This window comes from Antechinus flavipes, chromosome 1, assembly GCF_016432865.1.
Source record: "Antechinus flavipes isolate AdamAnt ecotype Samford, QLD, Australia chromosome 1, AdamAnt_v2, whole genome shotgun sequence".
Classification (NCBI taxonomy): Eukaryota; Metazoa; Chordata; class Mammalia; order Dasyuromorphia; family Dasyuridae; genus Antechinus; species Antechinus flavipes.
In genome coordinates, this window is record NC_067398.1 from 60,717,949 (window position 1) to 60,734,214 (window position 16,266).

The 16,266-nt window shown below is 40.0% G+C and overlaps 1 protein-coding gene across 1 annotated transcript in view; it reads left to right on the forward strand.

The window, feature by feature from the left end:
- Positions 1-16,266, forward strand: part of FBLN2 (fibulin 2) — a 151,959-nt gene that overhangs the window by 85,488 nt on the left and 50,205 nt on the right. The window contains exons 3-4 of the mRNA XM_051983792.1: positions 2,380-2,509; positions 6,025-6,211. Of these exons, the coding sequence (XP_051839752.1) occupies positions 2,380-2,509; positions 6,025-6,211 (317 nt within the window). The remainder of the gene's footprint in view (positions 1-2,379; positions 2,510-6,024; positions 6,212-16,266) is intronic.

The following is a 16,266-nucleotide window of genomic DNA, read 5'->3' on the forward strand; positions in this document are numbered from 1 at the left end:
TCTTTTTACCTGTCAAGCTACAACCTTGAATCATTCCTCTCATCTCTGCTGTCTTCACAGCTACTAAACCATTGCTGAATGAATCTGGAGAAAATCATGAAATGATTCTGTCTGGGTCAACTACAAATCTATGTTGTCCTGTAGATATCTTAAATTCACCATGAATAAAACTGAATTCATCATCTCTTTCTTCCTCTACCAAATCCTCCCTTCTTTCCAATTTCCCACGTACTGTCAAAGATACCATCATTGCTCCAGCTACAAAGGCATCATCCTGAATGCTTCTTCTTTTCAATTTCTTGTCTAATCTTATCAATTTTTCTTTTGTATATCTCATTTATGCTCCCTTCTTCTGATGCTGTCACTACCTTAGTACAGGCCTTTTTCATTTCATATCTGGACTATTACAATAGGCTGCTGCTTGATATTCTTGCCTCAACTCTTTCCCACTTCTCTACTTAATTGTTAAACTAATCTTAAATCAAAAATCTGACCATGTTATCTCACTACTCAATAAACTTTCTATCACTTCTACCAGTTCTGTACAGGTCCCATCCCCTTGTAACAAGATCATCATGTGATAAAGGCAGGTAGACTTGATGGCCAATTTTATGACTCTGAAAATCCTGGATTGCTCTGGTATCCAAAGATTGATCTTTTCTTCCAATAGGGATTTCAATACTTTGAAAGCTCTGATATTTTGTTGGTATAGGTACTTAGCACATCAGCACATTTCATCCCATTCCTCACACACATCCTTTCAGGTCTCCTGAATTGCCATAGTCAAATTACCTGGTAATAAACTTTTGGGTCTTCTGCCTTGTAACTAGCTAAGTTGGTCTTTGGGTGACAAACCTAGCATGGAAGCAGGTTTTACCCTTAAAGCTTTTGCAGAGAAGTACAGTCTACCAAAGCTTATAGACCGTTGACGTAAACTTCTGGAATTCAGGACTATTTTCTGACCATGATGAACTACTGGAGTATGACTTTTAAGGAAGGCTTTCAGTACTAAGGAGAAATCTCTTTGGGTCCCATTAAGCTTTTCCAAAAGATGATATCTGGAGATGTCATGATACTTTAGAACCTATAACCTGACCCTCCATCCCTGACCAATGACTTGTTTTCTCCTCCATTCTTTTTCTCTGAGGAAAAGGAACATTCCTGGGCCATGATCATGATGGATCAGCATCTTCCTCCCTCCTTGGCTTTGACATCAGCCAGTCCTAGATTAATAATAGCTTGCCTAGGGGTGGGGTGTTTCTACTCCTTATAAGCTCATGGCCTTCAGCCAAAAAGCTGTATTTCAATGAAAGCACACCACCTGCTATTTTTCAGTTTAAAAATGTACTACTTTTTCTCAGAAAGAAGAGGGAGCTAGATTCCTGGTAGAAGCTTTGGCATATTTGTTGGAAAGGATCACAAAGGATTAAATTGTTTTTTAAGATTACAAATACCTTCTATTTATATAGCATATTTTCCAAAATGGAGTTGTGTTCTTTTTCCTCTTCTGTTAATCTGAGCACTTTATATATTTTTGGTAAATATTCATCCATTTCACTTAGATTGTAAGATTGATTGGCACACAATTGAACAAAATAACTTTTAATTATTGCTTTAATTTTCTCTTCATTAGTGGTGAATTCAACCTTTTCATTTTTGATACTGATAATTTGATTTTCTTCCTTTTTAAAATCAAATTAATTAATGGCTTATCTATTTTATTTGTTTTTTTCCTCATAAAATGGTTTCTTACTTTCAATTTTACTAGTCTCTCCTTTGATTTTCAGTATTTCCAATAGTAAAATTGGATAACAATAGTAAAAAAACAATTTTCCCCTGAAAGGACTTTGAGGAGATTTTGGAAGCATACAAATAAGTGATATAAGGCATAGTGGAATGTACTAGAAGAGAATTCTCACGACCAGGTTCTCGGAATTTTATAGGAAAGGAAATTAAGGTTTGCATGATAATCATTCTAAGTCTTTGTGCAGAGTTGAAACAGAGCAGAGATTAGATCCTGGTCTCTTGTCTTCAAGTTGAGTGCTCCTTATACCAGAATGCAAAGCAGCCTCATAGGTTATGACTCCTAGTCTGCCAAAGAACTAGCTGATCACCCTGGAAAGAGAAATCTTGTAGTTATTTAAGCCCCTTAAGGTTGGGATGGAGTAAATGAGAGAGTCCTCTCTGCACATAATCTTGGTTAGGTTAACATGCATCTCAGTTTCCAGAGAGTTTCCAGGGGAGAGGAGAAAGGATATGATAAGGAGACTGAGCTAGAGGCTATTTATGTCCATTTTCTTCATCAGAGTTATTGGTTTCCAATTAATGCATCCATCCCTGCTCCTCCCCTCCCCTGTCCCCGATCTATGTGTGTTGCAGGATTGCCCAGAAGCAGTGCTGTATCTCCTACTTGAAAGAAAACAGCTGTGTTGCTGGAATGGTTGGTGCCAAGGAAGGTGAAATCTGTGGGCCTGAGGAAAATGACACCTGTGGAGTCTCCCTGTACAAGGCAAGACACAGCAGCTCTTTGGTTCTTCTCAATTCAATTTTTCTTTCTAACTTCAGTTTCTTTCTTTCAACTGAGTACTTCTGATGGGGAAGGCAGAGGGATAGATGGATAGATGGATGAAAAAGTATCCATTATACATTTGCTATATACCAAAGTCTATCATAAGTGCAAAAGTGAGATGGTCCCTCAAATGAAGGCACATATTCTAATAGAGAGACAATATATATAAGAGAGTAGTGTCCAGAGAAGAATGTTTTGGTCTGGGAAGTCATAAATATTGAGAGTGAATAGCAACAGGTTAAAAAATGGCTAATGTGAAGAAACATGGTCCTAGATCTGGAGTTAAAACTGAAAATCAAGTTCAGTAGATCTTAAGGACATAGAAAACCAAAAAGTAATTATTTCCTGGGGAGCTGAGAGAAACTAGGACAAAGATTTAAAGCCTGGATAAGTTCATAGACAAGAAATTAAGGCATTTTTATGGCAGGATGTCAGACCTTGTTGTCCAGATGGAATGGGGTAAGGAGAAGACCATCATCCCTAAATGGAAAGGAGATATGGATCTCTGCTGAATTTGGGCACATGGGTATTATCATACTGAGGCAGGAGGAAATTTCGTTGTTGTTGTTTTGGGAGGTTGGGATGGGGGGTTGCATATCAATCTCCCTGAACTTCTATTATTTCAGTCTTAAAAATTCTACCTAAGAAAGTTAAGAATGGCACTAAGGAGGAAAGTGGGAAGAGCAGCCAGACAAGGCCAAATAAATGTTCATAGGAAAAAGGTGTGCTGGAAGAGACAATTTTGAAAGTACCCAAGGAGTTAATTTTCAAGGTATCTGAAAGAGATGATAACAAATGGCTTGAAAAATTCACAGATGGTAATTGCTACTAAAAATGGGTGAAAGAGAAGAGATTCATAACTACCAATCCCTATAGCTATGGTCTTCTTTTATAAAATCTTCACAAGGATGATTTACATGTGTATCAAAGATGTTTTTGATGAAAAGATGAGAAAAGAGCAGGGAGGCTTTCTCAATTTTTTTCTCCCTTCATATGACAATTGACTGAAAAGTTCACAGGAGATAGGATCTTGCTGTTATGTGTTTTTTTTTTCCTTAATTACTATGTTTTTGCTTGTTTGTTGATTACCAAAACCAAACATCTGACTCAGTAGAGAAAAATGTGGCCTTAAAGGCAGATTTCTGACAAGGTGTGTCCCATGCATGTTGAAATCATTCAAGAATTCTTGAGAGAGATAACTGCAAGATAAATTTGAATTTGTTCAAGATCTTCTGCTTTTATCGTTATTAGTTGGAACAAAAAGCAGGGAGATATTGCTTGCCAAAGATATTTGCTGCTCTTGATGAGGATGGCTAATCCAGTGTTCATAGAGGGATTTCCTATAAATTTTCCAGGTGCCTACCTCTTAGGGTTGTTGTGAGGATCAAGTAAAATAAATGCCTGACACAAAGTAGTTACTTAATAAACACTTATTCCATTCTCCTTGTCTTCTTCCCTATTTACAGATGACATTGTATTAAGCTTTGAATCAATCCACAACTATTCAAAGGTGTTCAGTTGAAATACAGGAAAACCAAGTGGATAAAAAAATCTTGTTGTTGAGACTACTTTATGAAGTTGGATTTTGGCCTGTTGAGTTCAATTGATTTTATTTAGATATTTATTAAACTATGCACCAGGCACTATGCTAAGTACTAATGAAAGACAGAAATGAAGCAATCTGACTTCAAGAACTTTCATTTTGGGGGGGAGGAGGGGAAGGGAATACTATATGTACACATAAATAAATACTACACACACACACACACACACACACACACATACACACACACGTATGTGAATACAAAGTAATTTAAAGAAGAAAAAAGGATTCAAAATTGGAGTAGATGAAGGGGAAGCTCTCATATAGAAAATGGTGCCTGAGCTGTGCTTTGAAAAAAGGTAGAGATTCTACAAGGCAGAGGTAAGGAGCAAGTGCATTCCACATATGAGGGACCATCACCTGTGGAAGGTATATAGATGAGAGGATTTTTTAGTAGCTTATTTCTGGAAGGATATGTACAAATCACACAATATGATAAGTTATTATCCATTGGATATCCATGAATATCCATTAGAATATCACATTTGGCTGGAGATTTAGGGGGAGAGAGGTCTTTAAATCATAACAAAATGTGGAGATGGATCACAATTAAATAGGGAGGTGGTTGTATCATATTTATAGGGAAAGAAAGTTATACTCCAACTAAGGAGAGAAGAGTAACAACAAGGGGAATGGATGGGAAAGCTTAATCCCAGAAAAGAATCATATTACGTGGAAATTATACTTGGGAAAAGAACTTTCTGATTACTTTATATATTTGAGGGCTATTGATCCAAAGGTAGGACTATTGAGAAAAAATTTCTCCCTCTGGGAGCATCCCTAGATCTTTCTATAAATCTTTTTTCCAAACAGACAAGGGCTAAGTCTTTTTAGAATAGCCTTCTTACAGGAGGAATTTCTCATGTTTAGAGGCTGACTTCATGTATCTATCTGGTACTGTAGCCTAGAGGAATTCCTCTGTAATCGAGGGGGAAGACATGAACCCATTTCAGGCCCAGGCTGAGAAGGCAATGATCAAACTCATGAAGGGAATAGAAAGGGAGAGTCTATGACTGTTAATACATCCTCCTATATACTATCTCTAGGAAGACTGTTTGAAGGTCAGACAAAGCAAATTTAGTGAGTAGGAAATTAATAGAGCTTGAAACTTATAGGAGAGGGATGGATCAAAAATAGAAACAGTTTTCAAAAAGGTTTAGATAAACTCATTGATGCCAGACCCATTAAAGGCTCTGAAAGGAAACCAGAATATATGGGAATGTTGTTAGCCTGAGAGAGTGATGTAGGCTGTGTGGAACTCAGTGTACAAACCATGCCCTGTCAGAGGCAGAGTGGAGGGCTAGAGAGATTCTGGGGCTGAACCAGAATATAGTATCTCAGAAGGTCACAGAATATTGGGAGGAGTAGAGGCCATAGGGATCTGATCCAGACCCCTTATTTTACAAACAAGAAAGGTGGAGCCTAGAGCAGGAATATGATTTAGAATTGTAGAAGAATTGGAAGAACTTTTAGTCATCATCTGGTTCAGTCCAAAAGAAACCAAAGCTCAAACAAAGAAACTGACTTAGCCAAGCTTTCTTGGACCTCACATCACGGGGAACTCTTTGGCCGTCTTATTTCTGCTTCCACCTGTTTTTTTTGTTTGAGTGCTTTAGATGCCAAATATGGTGTATTGTAATTTTATGGGCATTATTAGCAAAGATAAACTTTTTATGGCTTCCCCATTCGTCAGTCCTTCCCCATTTTCTTTTTTCTGTGCCTCCTCTATTTTTTTAACTCCATAATTCTCTATGTCCCATAGCTTCATTGTTTCCAAAGCCTCTGATGGTAGACAGCAGAAGATGGGCAAGGTACCAAAGCCTTCCTATGCTGTGGCCTTCTTGTTTTGCAGCAATGCTGTGACTGCTGTGCCCTGGGCCTGAAAGTCAAGAGTGAAGGGCAGATGTGTGAGTCCAACCCAAATCTGGGATATCCCTGCAACCATGTGATGTTGTCCTGCTGTGAGGGAGAGGACCATCTCATTGTGCCCGAGGTCCGGAAACCCCCTGAGCCTTTGCCCACAGTGACACCAGAGAAAGGTAAGTGCTGTCTTCTGCCTAATAACCTTACATCTTGTCTCTTGTAACCAATACTGGTATAGGAAGTCAAGCGTTTCCAAGGCCAAGAAATTAGACTCTTAAAAAAATTTTATTGAGAAATTTCAAGCTTTCTGCTTCCTTTCCTCTTCTTTGGTGAATTCACTTATCTTCCTAGCTTTAGCTAGTTTAGTTTAATTCTGGCCCTATTAGTTTACCCTAGTTCTATTCCTATAAAGAACAAATCTACATTCCCAGACCTGACTGCTTTCCTGGAATTCTAGTTCTTTCGGTCTAATTATTTCAGGACTATTTTCCTCTATATGTTTTGCTGGTACCTCAAATTCAATCTTTCTATAATAAAATCCGATATTTCCTCTGAAAACCATCTCCCTCTCCTGGCTTAAGGATACTATTCTTTTTATATCCAAACTTGTATACCTGGAGTAGTTGTTGATTTTTCCCTTCTTTGTCACACCCCAGCCATATAATTAGCCACAACAGTCAGTCAATTTTACCTTGGCTGTATCTCTTAGGATCCTAAGATGCTGGAGTGGAGACAATAGGAAGGGGGATTAAGTTTAATTTAGTTCCATCATCATCATAATAGCTTATATTTACAAGGCACTTTAAAGATATTATCTCATTTTGTTAATCAATCAATCAACAAATATTTATTAAGCACCTTCTAATAAAAGGGACCATTGTAGGCACCAAGGAAACAAGTATAAAAAAAAATGAAATACTTTCTACTCACATGTGTTTCATTCTTTGCTAGTCCCTCCATTCAGCAGTATAATGCTTTATACCTAATAAGTTCTCAGTCAGTGTTTATGAGATCATAAGGTCCTAGACTAAGAACTAAAAGGGACTTCTGAGGTTATTGTGCACAATACCCTCATTTTGCAGATGAGAAAACTGAGACCTAAAGATGTTAAATGCTGTTCCCAGGGTCATATGACTGGTACCTGTCTGAGAATCCATTCCCATATCTTCAGGACACAAGTCAGTCCTCCATCTACTAACCCACATTCCTCTCAATTTACCCTTTGAATTGAATTTAAAATTGAATCACTTTTCCTGGATTAATTGCCCAGGATTATGGGTCATGAATATTCAGCGTTGCTATAAGACTGCCTTATGAGCAGCACTGAAATATCATGGTCTGTCCTCATGGGGCCTCCTTTTCTCCAGCTGTTAATAGCTACCCACTAAAGACACCTGAATCATATTGGGGAAATTTTTCCCATAATGCAGCAGTCGCTGATCACTCTGTCTCTATGAAATAGATTTTTACCCAAGGCTGTACAGAACAAGAGGAGCCTCTCAAGAGCAATCAGAAGAGTGAAAGGAACCCTATTCTTTCACCCACCAATTCCACCTAGACACCTAAATCTGTGACAGAAGAATGGATGTAAAGCATTGCTAGGTCCACTAAAGCAGCTGGTGGGTCATTTAAGAGATTATTATAGCTAATTCAAGAAGGAAGGATACCCAGGAATTTTATAGCTCAAGAGATTTGCTAAACCTTGTGATTTGTGTATGTGTGTGTATGCTGTCCAGATACCATAATAAGAGTGAAATCTGGGGCCACCTTGAAATCATAACAAAGAAAATCTTGATTTTTCTTTATATTTGGCTATAAAAGTTTAATCTGTGTTCACCTGCCCTCAAAGGGGTATTTTCTTCAGTGGAACTTATTTCTCTCCTTCTGTAGTTTCTTGGCAATGAAAGTAACCTGACTCATCTTTCCTAGATGAGAGGAGACCCTTCTGACGCATGGGAAGGCACAACTCCATTATTCATACCTGAGCACTTCTGCACAACTCTGGGAGGACCAGCTGTGACACCCACACACACTTGTGGGCTTATGGCTGTTCCTCCAGCTATTTCTGAATATGTTTTTTGAGGGCCCCAACTCAGGTTGTTTATTTTCTGGAGTCTGGGCACTTTAGAAGCCTATGTTTGGGGAGAAATTGACCTACCTTCCATGACTGACGCCTTTTCTGGATTTCAATTTTGGTTCCCATTTTGGGAGCATTTTTCCAGCATCTATAGAACCATTTTGAGTTCACCCGCATAATATAACTGATCCCCACAGATGGTAAGAGTTACCCATGGACTGGCTTAGACTCTTCTTTCACAGATCATTGCCTCATAACATAATAAAGTCAGGAGACACCATGGAGTCCAACAAAACCTTTTGGACTCCATGGTCCAACAAAACCTTTTATAGAGAATTTGCCCAGTGTCATAGGTAGTAACTCTATAAAAGTCATTCAGGATATACAGAAAATCAGTGACCTGTATAGGAATGATCCCTTCCCTCCAGAGGGAGACAGGATTTGTCATGTGCTGAGCTCATGGATCTGGACATGGATTCCCCTGGTCATCCTGGCAGGCTTCTCTTTCCCAAAGCTCTAAAGGCTACCTCTTCCTCTACCCACCTAATGCCACAAAAGGTTAATAAACTAATGACCACTCCAAGCTGACCATCTTCAACTTTAACTGGATCAGTCATGTCATGTTAGTGCCAGAAGGGACTGAGACCATTGACCTTATCTGACAGATGTGGATGCTGATGTATCAAAGAGCCAAGTGACTGCTAGTGACTGAGCAGATCTCATATCTCCTGATACTCAGTCTTCATCCAGAGCAGAACTTTGGGTCACTGGGATGTAACTGAATCCATAGACACAATTTAAAAAAAACAACAATCCGAGGAAAAACTCCTTCCCTGGTGAACCCTTTCCTATATCTTGATCTTTAATTCCAATGGCAAATACGATTAGGTAAAATTATGCCTTAGAAGAATCCAGGCAAGTTATGTGAGACTCTAGGATAATGGGCTTCATTATTATAATTCATATTTCTATAGTACCATAATATTTGCAAAGACCTTTTGTTACAATAGGTAGGGAGTGGACATATTATACCTACTTCCCTTTGAAACTAAAGGGCAGAGATGTTAAATGATTTGCCCATGATTATATAGCTAGTAAATAGAGATGGGATCCAAGCAAATCTCCTGCCTCCAAATCCAAGTTCTTCCTGTTACCCTGTGCTACTTGTTGCTATGCTGGGAGAAGGCATGAAAAATTAACGCTACCTTCCTCCAGCCAAGCCTAACATCTGGCTGAAAGGAAGCCTACTCAATGGGATGTTTTGCAATGGAAAAATATCAAGATTTGTATAATTCTCCCTTCCCTTGGGGTAGGGGTGTTCCTTCATTGCTTCAAGATTTTCCTTTTCCGAATGGTGGTATTTAATAAGGGAAGAAACATTTAGAGCCGGAATGGCCCGAACAAAAGTCTGAAGCCTGACACAGGAATTTTCCACAGCCAAGAAGCTGATAACATATAGCCGAGCCATTCCTTGCTTGCACAGATGAGTGCTTAGGGTTCTGCTTTCAGGGGATGGGCCTTGGAATGAGGGCAAAGGTAGAGGCAAATTTGCTGCATGTCAGCAATCCTACAATCCCAGCTGCTCACTGAGCTCCTACTATGTGTGAGGTTCTGGGCTGGTGCTGTTTCTGAGAACTAGAAATACTTTTCCTGCCTCCTGGGTGCTTGGCTAGCGTAAAGGCATTCCACATGGAGGAAAGACTTACAAACCAGATGATTCAGACTTCATGAAATCTCTTTGGGAATGAGTGGATGGGAATTTAGAGGGCAGGACATTGAATAGGAAAAAGTCCTGGACAGCAAACCAAACAGGCTGGGGCCTGCCTTAGTCACTAACTGGCTGTTGACCTTGAGCTAAAGGTCTTGGACTCTTCCCCTGGAAAATGAGGACTTACATAATCTTTCTAACAGTCTGTGTTCTAGGCCCCTTCTGGGTCTGAAATATCATCTTCAAGAGACCCTTTCAGCTCCAAATTCCATGTTCTAGAATCCTTTCAAGTGGTAGCATTCTATAAGGTTTTTTTCCTACTCTAATATTCTTTGTTCTAGGGTCCCTTTTGGTGCTAACATTTTATATTGTCACATTCTTTCTGATTCTAATATTCTGTGTTCTAGAATCCCTTTCAGCTCCAACATTTTACTAAGTTCTTTCCCAGATTTAACATTCTATGCTCTAACATCCTTCCAAACTCTGACTTTTATCTTCCAAGATTTCTACCAATTTAGATAATCTGCAGTTCTATGATCCTCCGTTTTCTGGTTCTGCCAAATCCTCTGGAATTTAGTCATGCCTAATAATGAGCTACTAAAACTTCATAAACTTCATACTAACTAAACTAAACGAACTAAATTAAAACTTCATAAAAACATAGGATTTGAAGCTAAAAAAGAAAGGATCTCAAAGAACCCTGAGTCTGGCCTTCTTATTTGGAAGATGAGTAGCTGAGATCTAAAGCACTTAAGTGACTTTTCTGAAAAGTCCTCTCATCCAGTCCCTTCATGTTACAACTGAGACCCAGAGAACTTTAGGTGAAATACCCAGTATCAGATGGGCATAAATGGCACAAGGAGGATTTGATCTCAGGTTCTCTGTCTTTAAGCCATTCCATTGCTCCATGCTGTTTCCCAAGTGGAGCTGAGATTTAAGTCTGATGCCAAACCTGGTGCCCTTTTACTCCCTCCAACTTTAAGGTGGGAGGACTGTTCAAGGCTTTCTCATTTTACATTTAGAAACACTAAGACGCAGTGAGATGACTTGCTCAAGATTACACAGCTAGTTGAGTAACCCATTCCTTCAGAAAGGGAAATTCATGGAGATTCAAAGGCATAGACACGAATCAGTTCTTACCATTAGGGTTCACTACTTACATGGATACATCGCTTAATTTTCCTGTGCCTCAGTTTCCTCATCTGTAATATGAAAATATTGAACTAGATTTGAGGTCTTGTCTAGGTATAATAATAATAATAACACATAGTTAATATTTATCTAGTGATTTAAGATTTGCAAAGCACTTTACCTGTGTTATTTCAATCGATGCTTACGATACCCTTGGGAGATAAGGGGTGTTATTATTATCTCCATGTTACAGATGAGGAAACTGAGGCTGAAAGAACTTAAATGACTTTCTTAGGGTCACACAGCCAATAAGTGTCTAAGACAGGATTCACACTCAGTTCTTCCTGACCCTAAGATCAGTATTATCTGTTATCCTACATGGCTGATCATGGGGGTGGGCAGTCTTGACGTCTTGTTTTTCCCAAGATTCCAAGACTCCAATAATCACTTCTAAGGATGCCTTGCCTCCTTCCTTAGAGGATGATCCCAGACAGTTTGATAAAGCCATCCTCAGACCGCAGCAGAGGGCTTTATTGCAGGTTTCCTGGGCCAGGACGCCAGCTGAGAGTCATTTCAGTCACACTAATCATGCTGGACCAGGCTTCTCTGTAATCAGAGATTGCTCTCCTCATGGAGTTCTGGAGTGGAAATGTGAGCCAGAACCGAGCAAGGCCGTCATGCTCCTTCATGCCCAATAAATCAGCCTTGGAATGCATCCCACAGGTCTTCAAAGCCCAGCTCGGCGTGCGCAGGGTCTCTCACATTCCTTGGCTCTCCTCCCTCATTATCCCTCCACATGTTAGATACAAAAGCCGCTCCTCATGGATTCCAGCTGCAAACTTCCAGCCTCAACCTCACCCACAGGTTGACACCTGTTTCTGGGGCCTGGGGCTCTTCAGAGATTATTAATGTTGCTTTCCATCGGGCACAATCTAAGTCTGACTAAGGGTGTCTGAATGGGAGACTGAAGGGGAATCTAGATATGGTTGGAGTCCTCTCTGTGTTATTCGTGATGTGGGGCTTGGAAACTGTCTGAGCAAGCTGCCTGAATGCACCCTGAGATGCCAGTCCTTGGCCCGCAAGGCCAACAAGAAGAAGATTTAGAGAAAGGATGGACCTCAGTGGCTATTGAATCCAAACCCCTCATTTCACAGAGGAGAAGCAGGTTCCGGGAGGTTGTGATTTACAAGAAGGGGCATGCAGCTATTACGGGCCTTGGGCAGGATATGAACCCAGGTTTCCTCGAGTCCAAGAAGTCCAATCCTATTTCCATCGTGACCCATCTCTTGTTTCTGTACTGATTCAGTGCTCAGTCCACTTCCTTTTGTTATTCCTGGTCTGATTTGCCCTCCAGCCTCATTGTTCAGTGATTGGTATCGACATCCATTTCTCAGAGTTGTTATGAGATAAGTGCTTTGTAAACTTTGAAGTGGAATAATCAATGTAACATCACGATAGCATGAGATCAACATGGCACAGTGTGGGGAAAACTGACCTTGGTGTCGGGAAACCAACAATCAGCAAGCATTTATGAAGGACCTACTCTGCAAAGATAAAAAAAATAAAGTGGTCTTTGAGGGAAGAGATGAGCTTGAGATTCACCTCTGACAAATTGTGGCTCTAGGGAAGTCTCAACCTCTTAGCACCCCAGGCAACCCTCTAAAGCTCTGAGTAGCAGAGAAGATGCTAGCCTTATATCGTAAAAGAAATTAGCTCGCTGGGAGCTCCTTTTCAACAAAATCACTTTTTATTTTATGATATAGACATTTATTATTATGGTGAGACAGGGTATAGAAAAAAAGAACCAGACTTGAGAGTGAGGGGGAGGACAAGAAAGTTGGATTTAAATCTTTGATCTGCTTTTTGAATTGATCATTAATTTATAAAACTTTGAAATGGGGCAGGAACTCCCAGCTATTTGGATTCTCTCCACAAAAAAACCATGATGGCAATGAGAAGTGAAGCTTCAATTACACTTTACTAAGGCACAGAAGTGGGGGGCAAACAGTTCAGAAGACAAATGATAGAAAGGGGTACAAGGGCAGAGGTCATGGGAATAGGAGATGGAGGATGAAGGAAGGCATTGAATGTTAGGAACAGGGAGAGACATAATCATTTATATAACCACAGATTAAACCTGGAAGCACCAGACAAAATGGACCTGATAGAGATGGGAGAGGTTTTTTGGGGGGTCGAGGTGGAAAGAATCCGAGATCTCATTTTATAGGGATTTTGTAAGGGTGGAGAACAGACCAACTTCTGTCTGGGTGACCTTGAGATTAGCTAATTAACATATCCAAATCATTTCAGAGTTGTCAGGAAAAAACATGTTCACATCATCTTAAAACTATCAGCACCATTTGGTTATCTCCTAGTCTTTACTATGGAAGTTTGGAACTTGCTTGAATTTTACATATCATGGGACTAAAAAGCCCTGTCAACAAAGTTTAGATGACTACCTGATTCAGCACATATTATCAGGTTTGAATTTTGATTAATATATAATTTGTTCAATCTCTTTTTACTCATGTCTGACTCTTCATGACCCTATTTATGGTTTTCTTAACAAAGATACTGGAATGGTTTGCCATTTCCTTTTCAGTTCATCTTTCAGATGAGGAAACTGAGGCAAACAGGATTAAGTGACTTGCCCAGGATCACATAGATACTAAATGTCTGACTTGAAGGCTAGCTCTCTATCCATTGCCCTATATAATTATGTTTGAATATAATTGTCTTCCTTTTAATCCTATATCAAATGAAATAATAATTGTAAAATGGTGAGCACAGTACTTGAGTGCTTAATAAATACTTGTTCTCTTCCCCCTTTTATTCTCCTGGCTCTGCTTCCTTCACTCTGCATCCACTCATACACATCCCATTTTTATCTGAATTTTTAAAATTCATTGTTTCCTATGGCACAACAATGTTTCCTTATGTTGGTGTATTATAATCTGCCCTGCCTTTCCTCAATTGATGAGCACCCACTTTGCATCCAGTCTCCTCGATTCTTCTTATCAGGCTACGGAAGATCATGGGTATCTCTGCCCTCCTCATGAACCTGGCCTCTCCTCTGGGGCTGGCTTTGCTCTGTGACACTGCCCAGACCAATCCATTTGGAGTGGGAAGAGGGCCTGCAGCCCAGCTGGATTCAAACAACAGTATCAGCTCGGAAACAAATCTAGAGAAATCAACACCAGGATCCTGTTTCCCTTTAAATGCCATTTCTTAATGTAAATAGAACAGATATGAAACACGTTCTTCAAATATGACCTCACACGCAAGCCCTCCAGAATAGATTTAATTTGAGAGCCCAGGCAGGAGGGTAGGATTTGCATGTCCCAGTATGCTGCAGAGTTATCCCTCAGTCGCACCCTCGGGACAGCTTTGCACCATGGCAGCACACGGAGACAGCCTGGAGAAAGCTCAGCGCCATGTCTAACAGACGCCAGAGGCAGACCTCCCCCACCCTAGAAATTCAATTTTTATGCTTCCTTTTCTATAGAAATCCTGCCTGCCAGCTTGCTGGGTTTAGTTCCCTCTTCTTGACCAACACTTTCCACTCTGATTTGTTCAGAGTGGAATCCCCAAAACCCCCAGGTCCCAGCCTTCCACAACACCCTCAGCCTACCTTTCCTTCCCAGCCAATAATGACAAGAAATAAGCTTTAATTAAAAGCTTACTAGGTGCCAGCCTAAATGGAGAGGCAAAACAGTCCCAATCCTTAAGGGACTGTAAATAACTAGGTGTGTAAAAAGTGTGTGTGTGTGTGTGTGTGTGTACACACACACACATGCACAGTATTAATAGGAGGTAGTCTCAGAGAGAAGGCATTAACATATAGAAAAAATGGGCAAGGACTCCTCCAAAAGGTAGGATTTGAGCTGAGTTTTAAAGTAAGTCAGTGAAGCAAAGAGGTGGAAATAAGGAGGGGAACTGGGCACTGGAGACAGGACACAGGAGATTGTCATGCATGAGGGACAATCAATAGCAGGATCATAGAATGCACGGTTCCATGTCTGAAATATATTGCCTTGGCTCACTATTATCTGCCCCCTCCCAAATTTAGGCTCTTCTTTTGGGTTCCCTCCATGTTTTAAGATATATCTCTGGTTTTCCCTCACTTCTCCAGGGGGTCCTCACTGAGCTACCTCTTCTCAAGTGCATCTGATGGATCTATCTTTTAGATTCATTCATTCCATCACTGGTGCCAAAGACTTTGTTCAATCTTTTTTTTTTTCTCTTTCTCTGATTCTTTCCTTATTTTGTCTCATTCTGACTTCACTCACTATATATAAACACTACTCCTATATATAAGCATACATTAAATGCAACTTGCCAAGCTCTAGGGATATTGAGACAATAAATGAAATTGAGAATAGCTTTTAATGGCTAATAGTGATATAACTGTTCTATTTCTTCCTACCTCCCAACTTTGCAGTTCTTAACTCAAAGGACCAATGAGGCAGGGATGTCAGAGAGATGGAGTGATATTCAGGAGAGGAGACTTGTGTTTCTAACCTAGTTTAACAGCCATATATTAGAGCCAAAAGACCAGACTAGTGAAGGGATTCAGCATTGACTACACAAGGACTGATTGAAAGAAGTGGGGATGTTTCCTGGGGGAAGAAAAAGACCTAGAAAGTACATGATCTGTGTATCCAAGTATTTGCAGGACTACCATGTAGGTAAGGTATTGGATCCATGGGAGTTTTGGAAGTTGAAGAAATCCTAGAGATTATTGTGTCCAGCCTCTTCATTTTATTTGGACATTGATGGGTCAGTCAATAAATATTTATTAAGGGCTTGGGCACTTTGCTAAGCATTGGAAATTTAAAAAAAAGTAGAAACAGATCCTACTCTTAAGGAACTTAAATTCTAACAAGCAAGATAACAGGTACATAAACTGGTTCATATCATATCAACACAGGGAAGTTAGGAGATAGCCTTGAAGGTGAAAGAACATGCAACTGAGGAATATGGTAGTTGAGTGACTCAGTGTCACACAACTAGTAATAATCTGAGACAGTAACTTAGGATTTGGCCTCAGTTCTTTGGTCCCCAAATTTTTTAGCTCAGCTCTGTTGTCTCCTTGTGCTGGGCCCTGAAGACAGAATAAGTCCCAGTGGGTGAAGTGACTGCAAAGCAAACTTCAGTTTATCATAGCACCTCAAATTAGAACTAGACAGGGTCTCAAAGATCCTTTAACCCCAGCCCTTCATTCTACAGATTAAGAAACTAAGGCTCTGTGAGCCTCAAAGTTACACAGGGAGTTAGGGAGTGGGCAACAGAACTATGAGGGAGGGAGAGGGAGA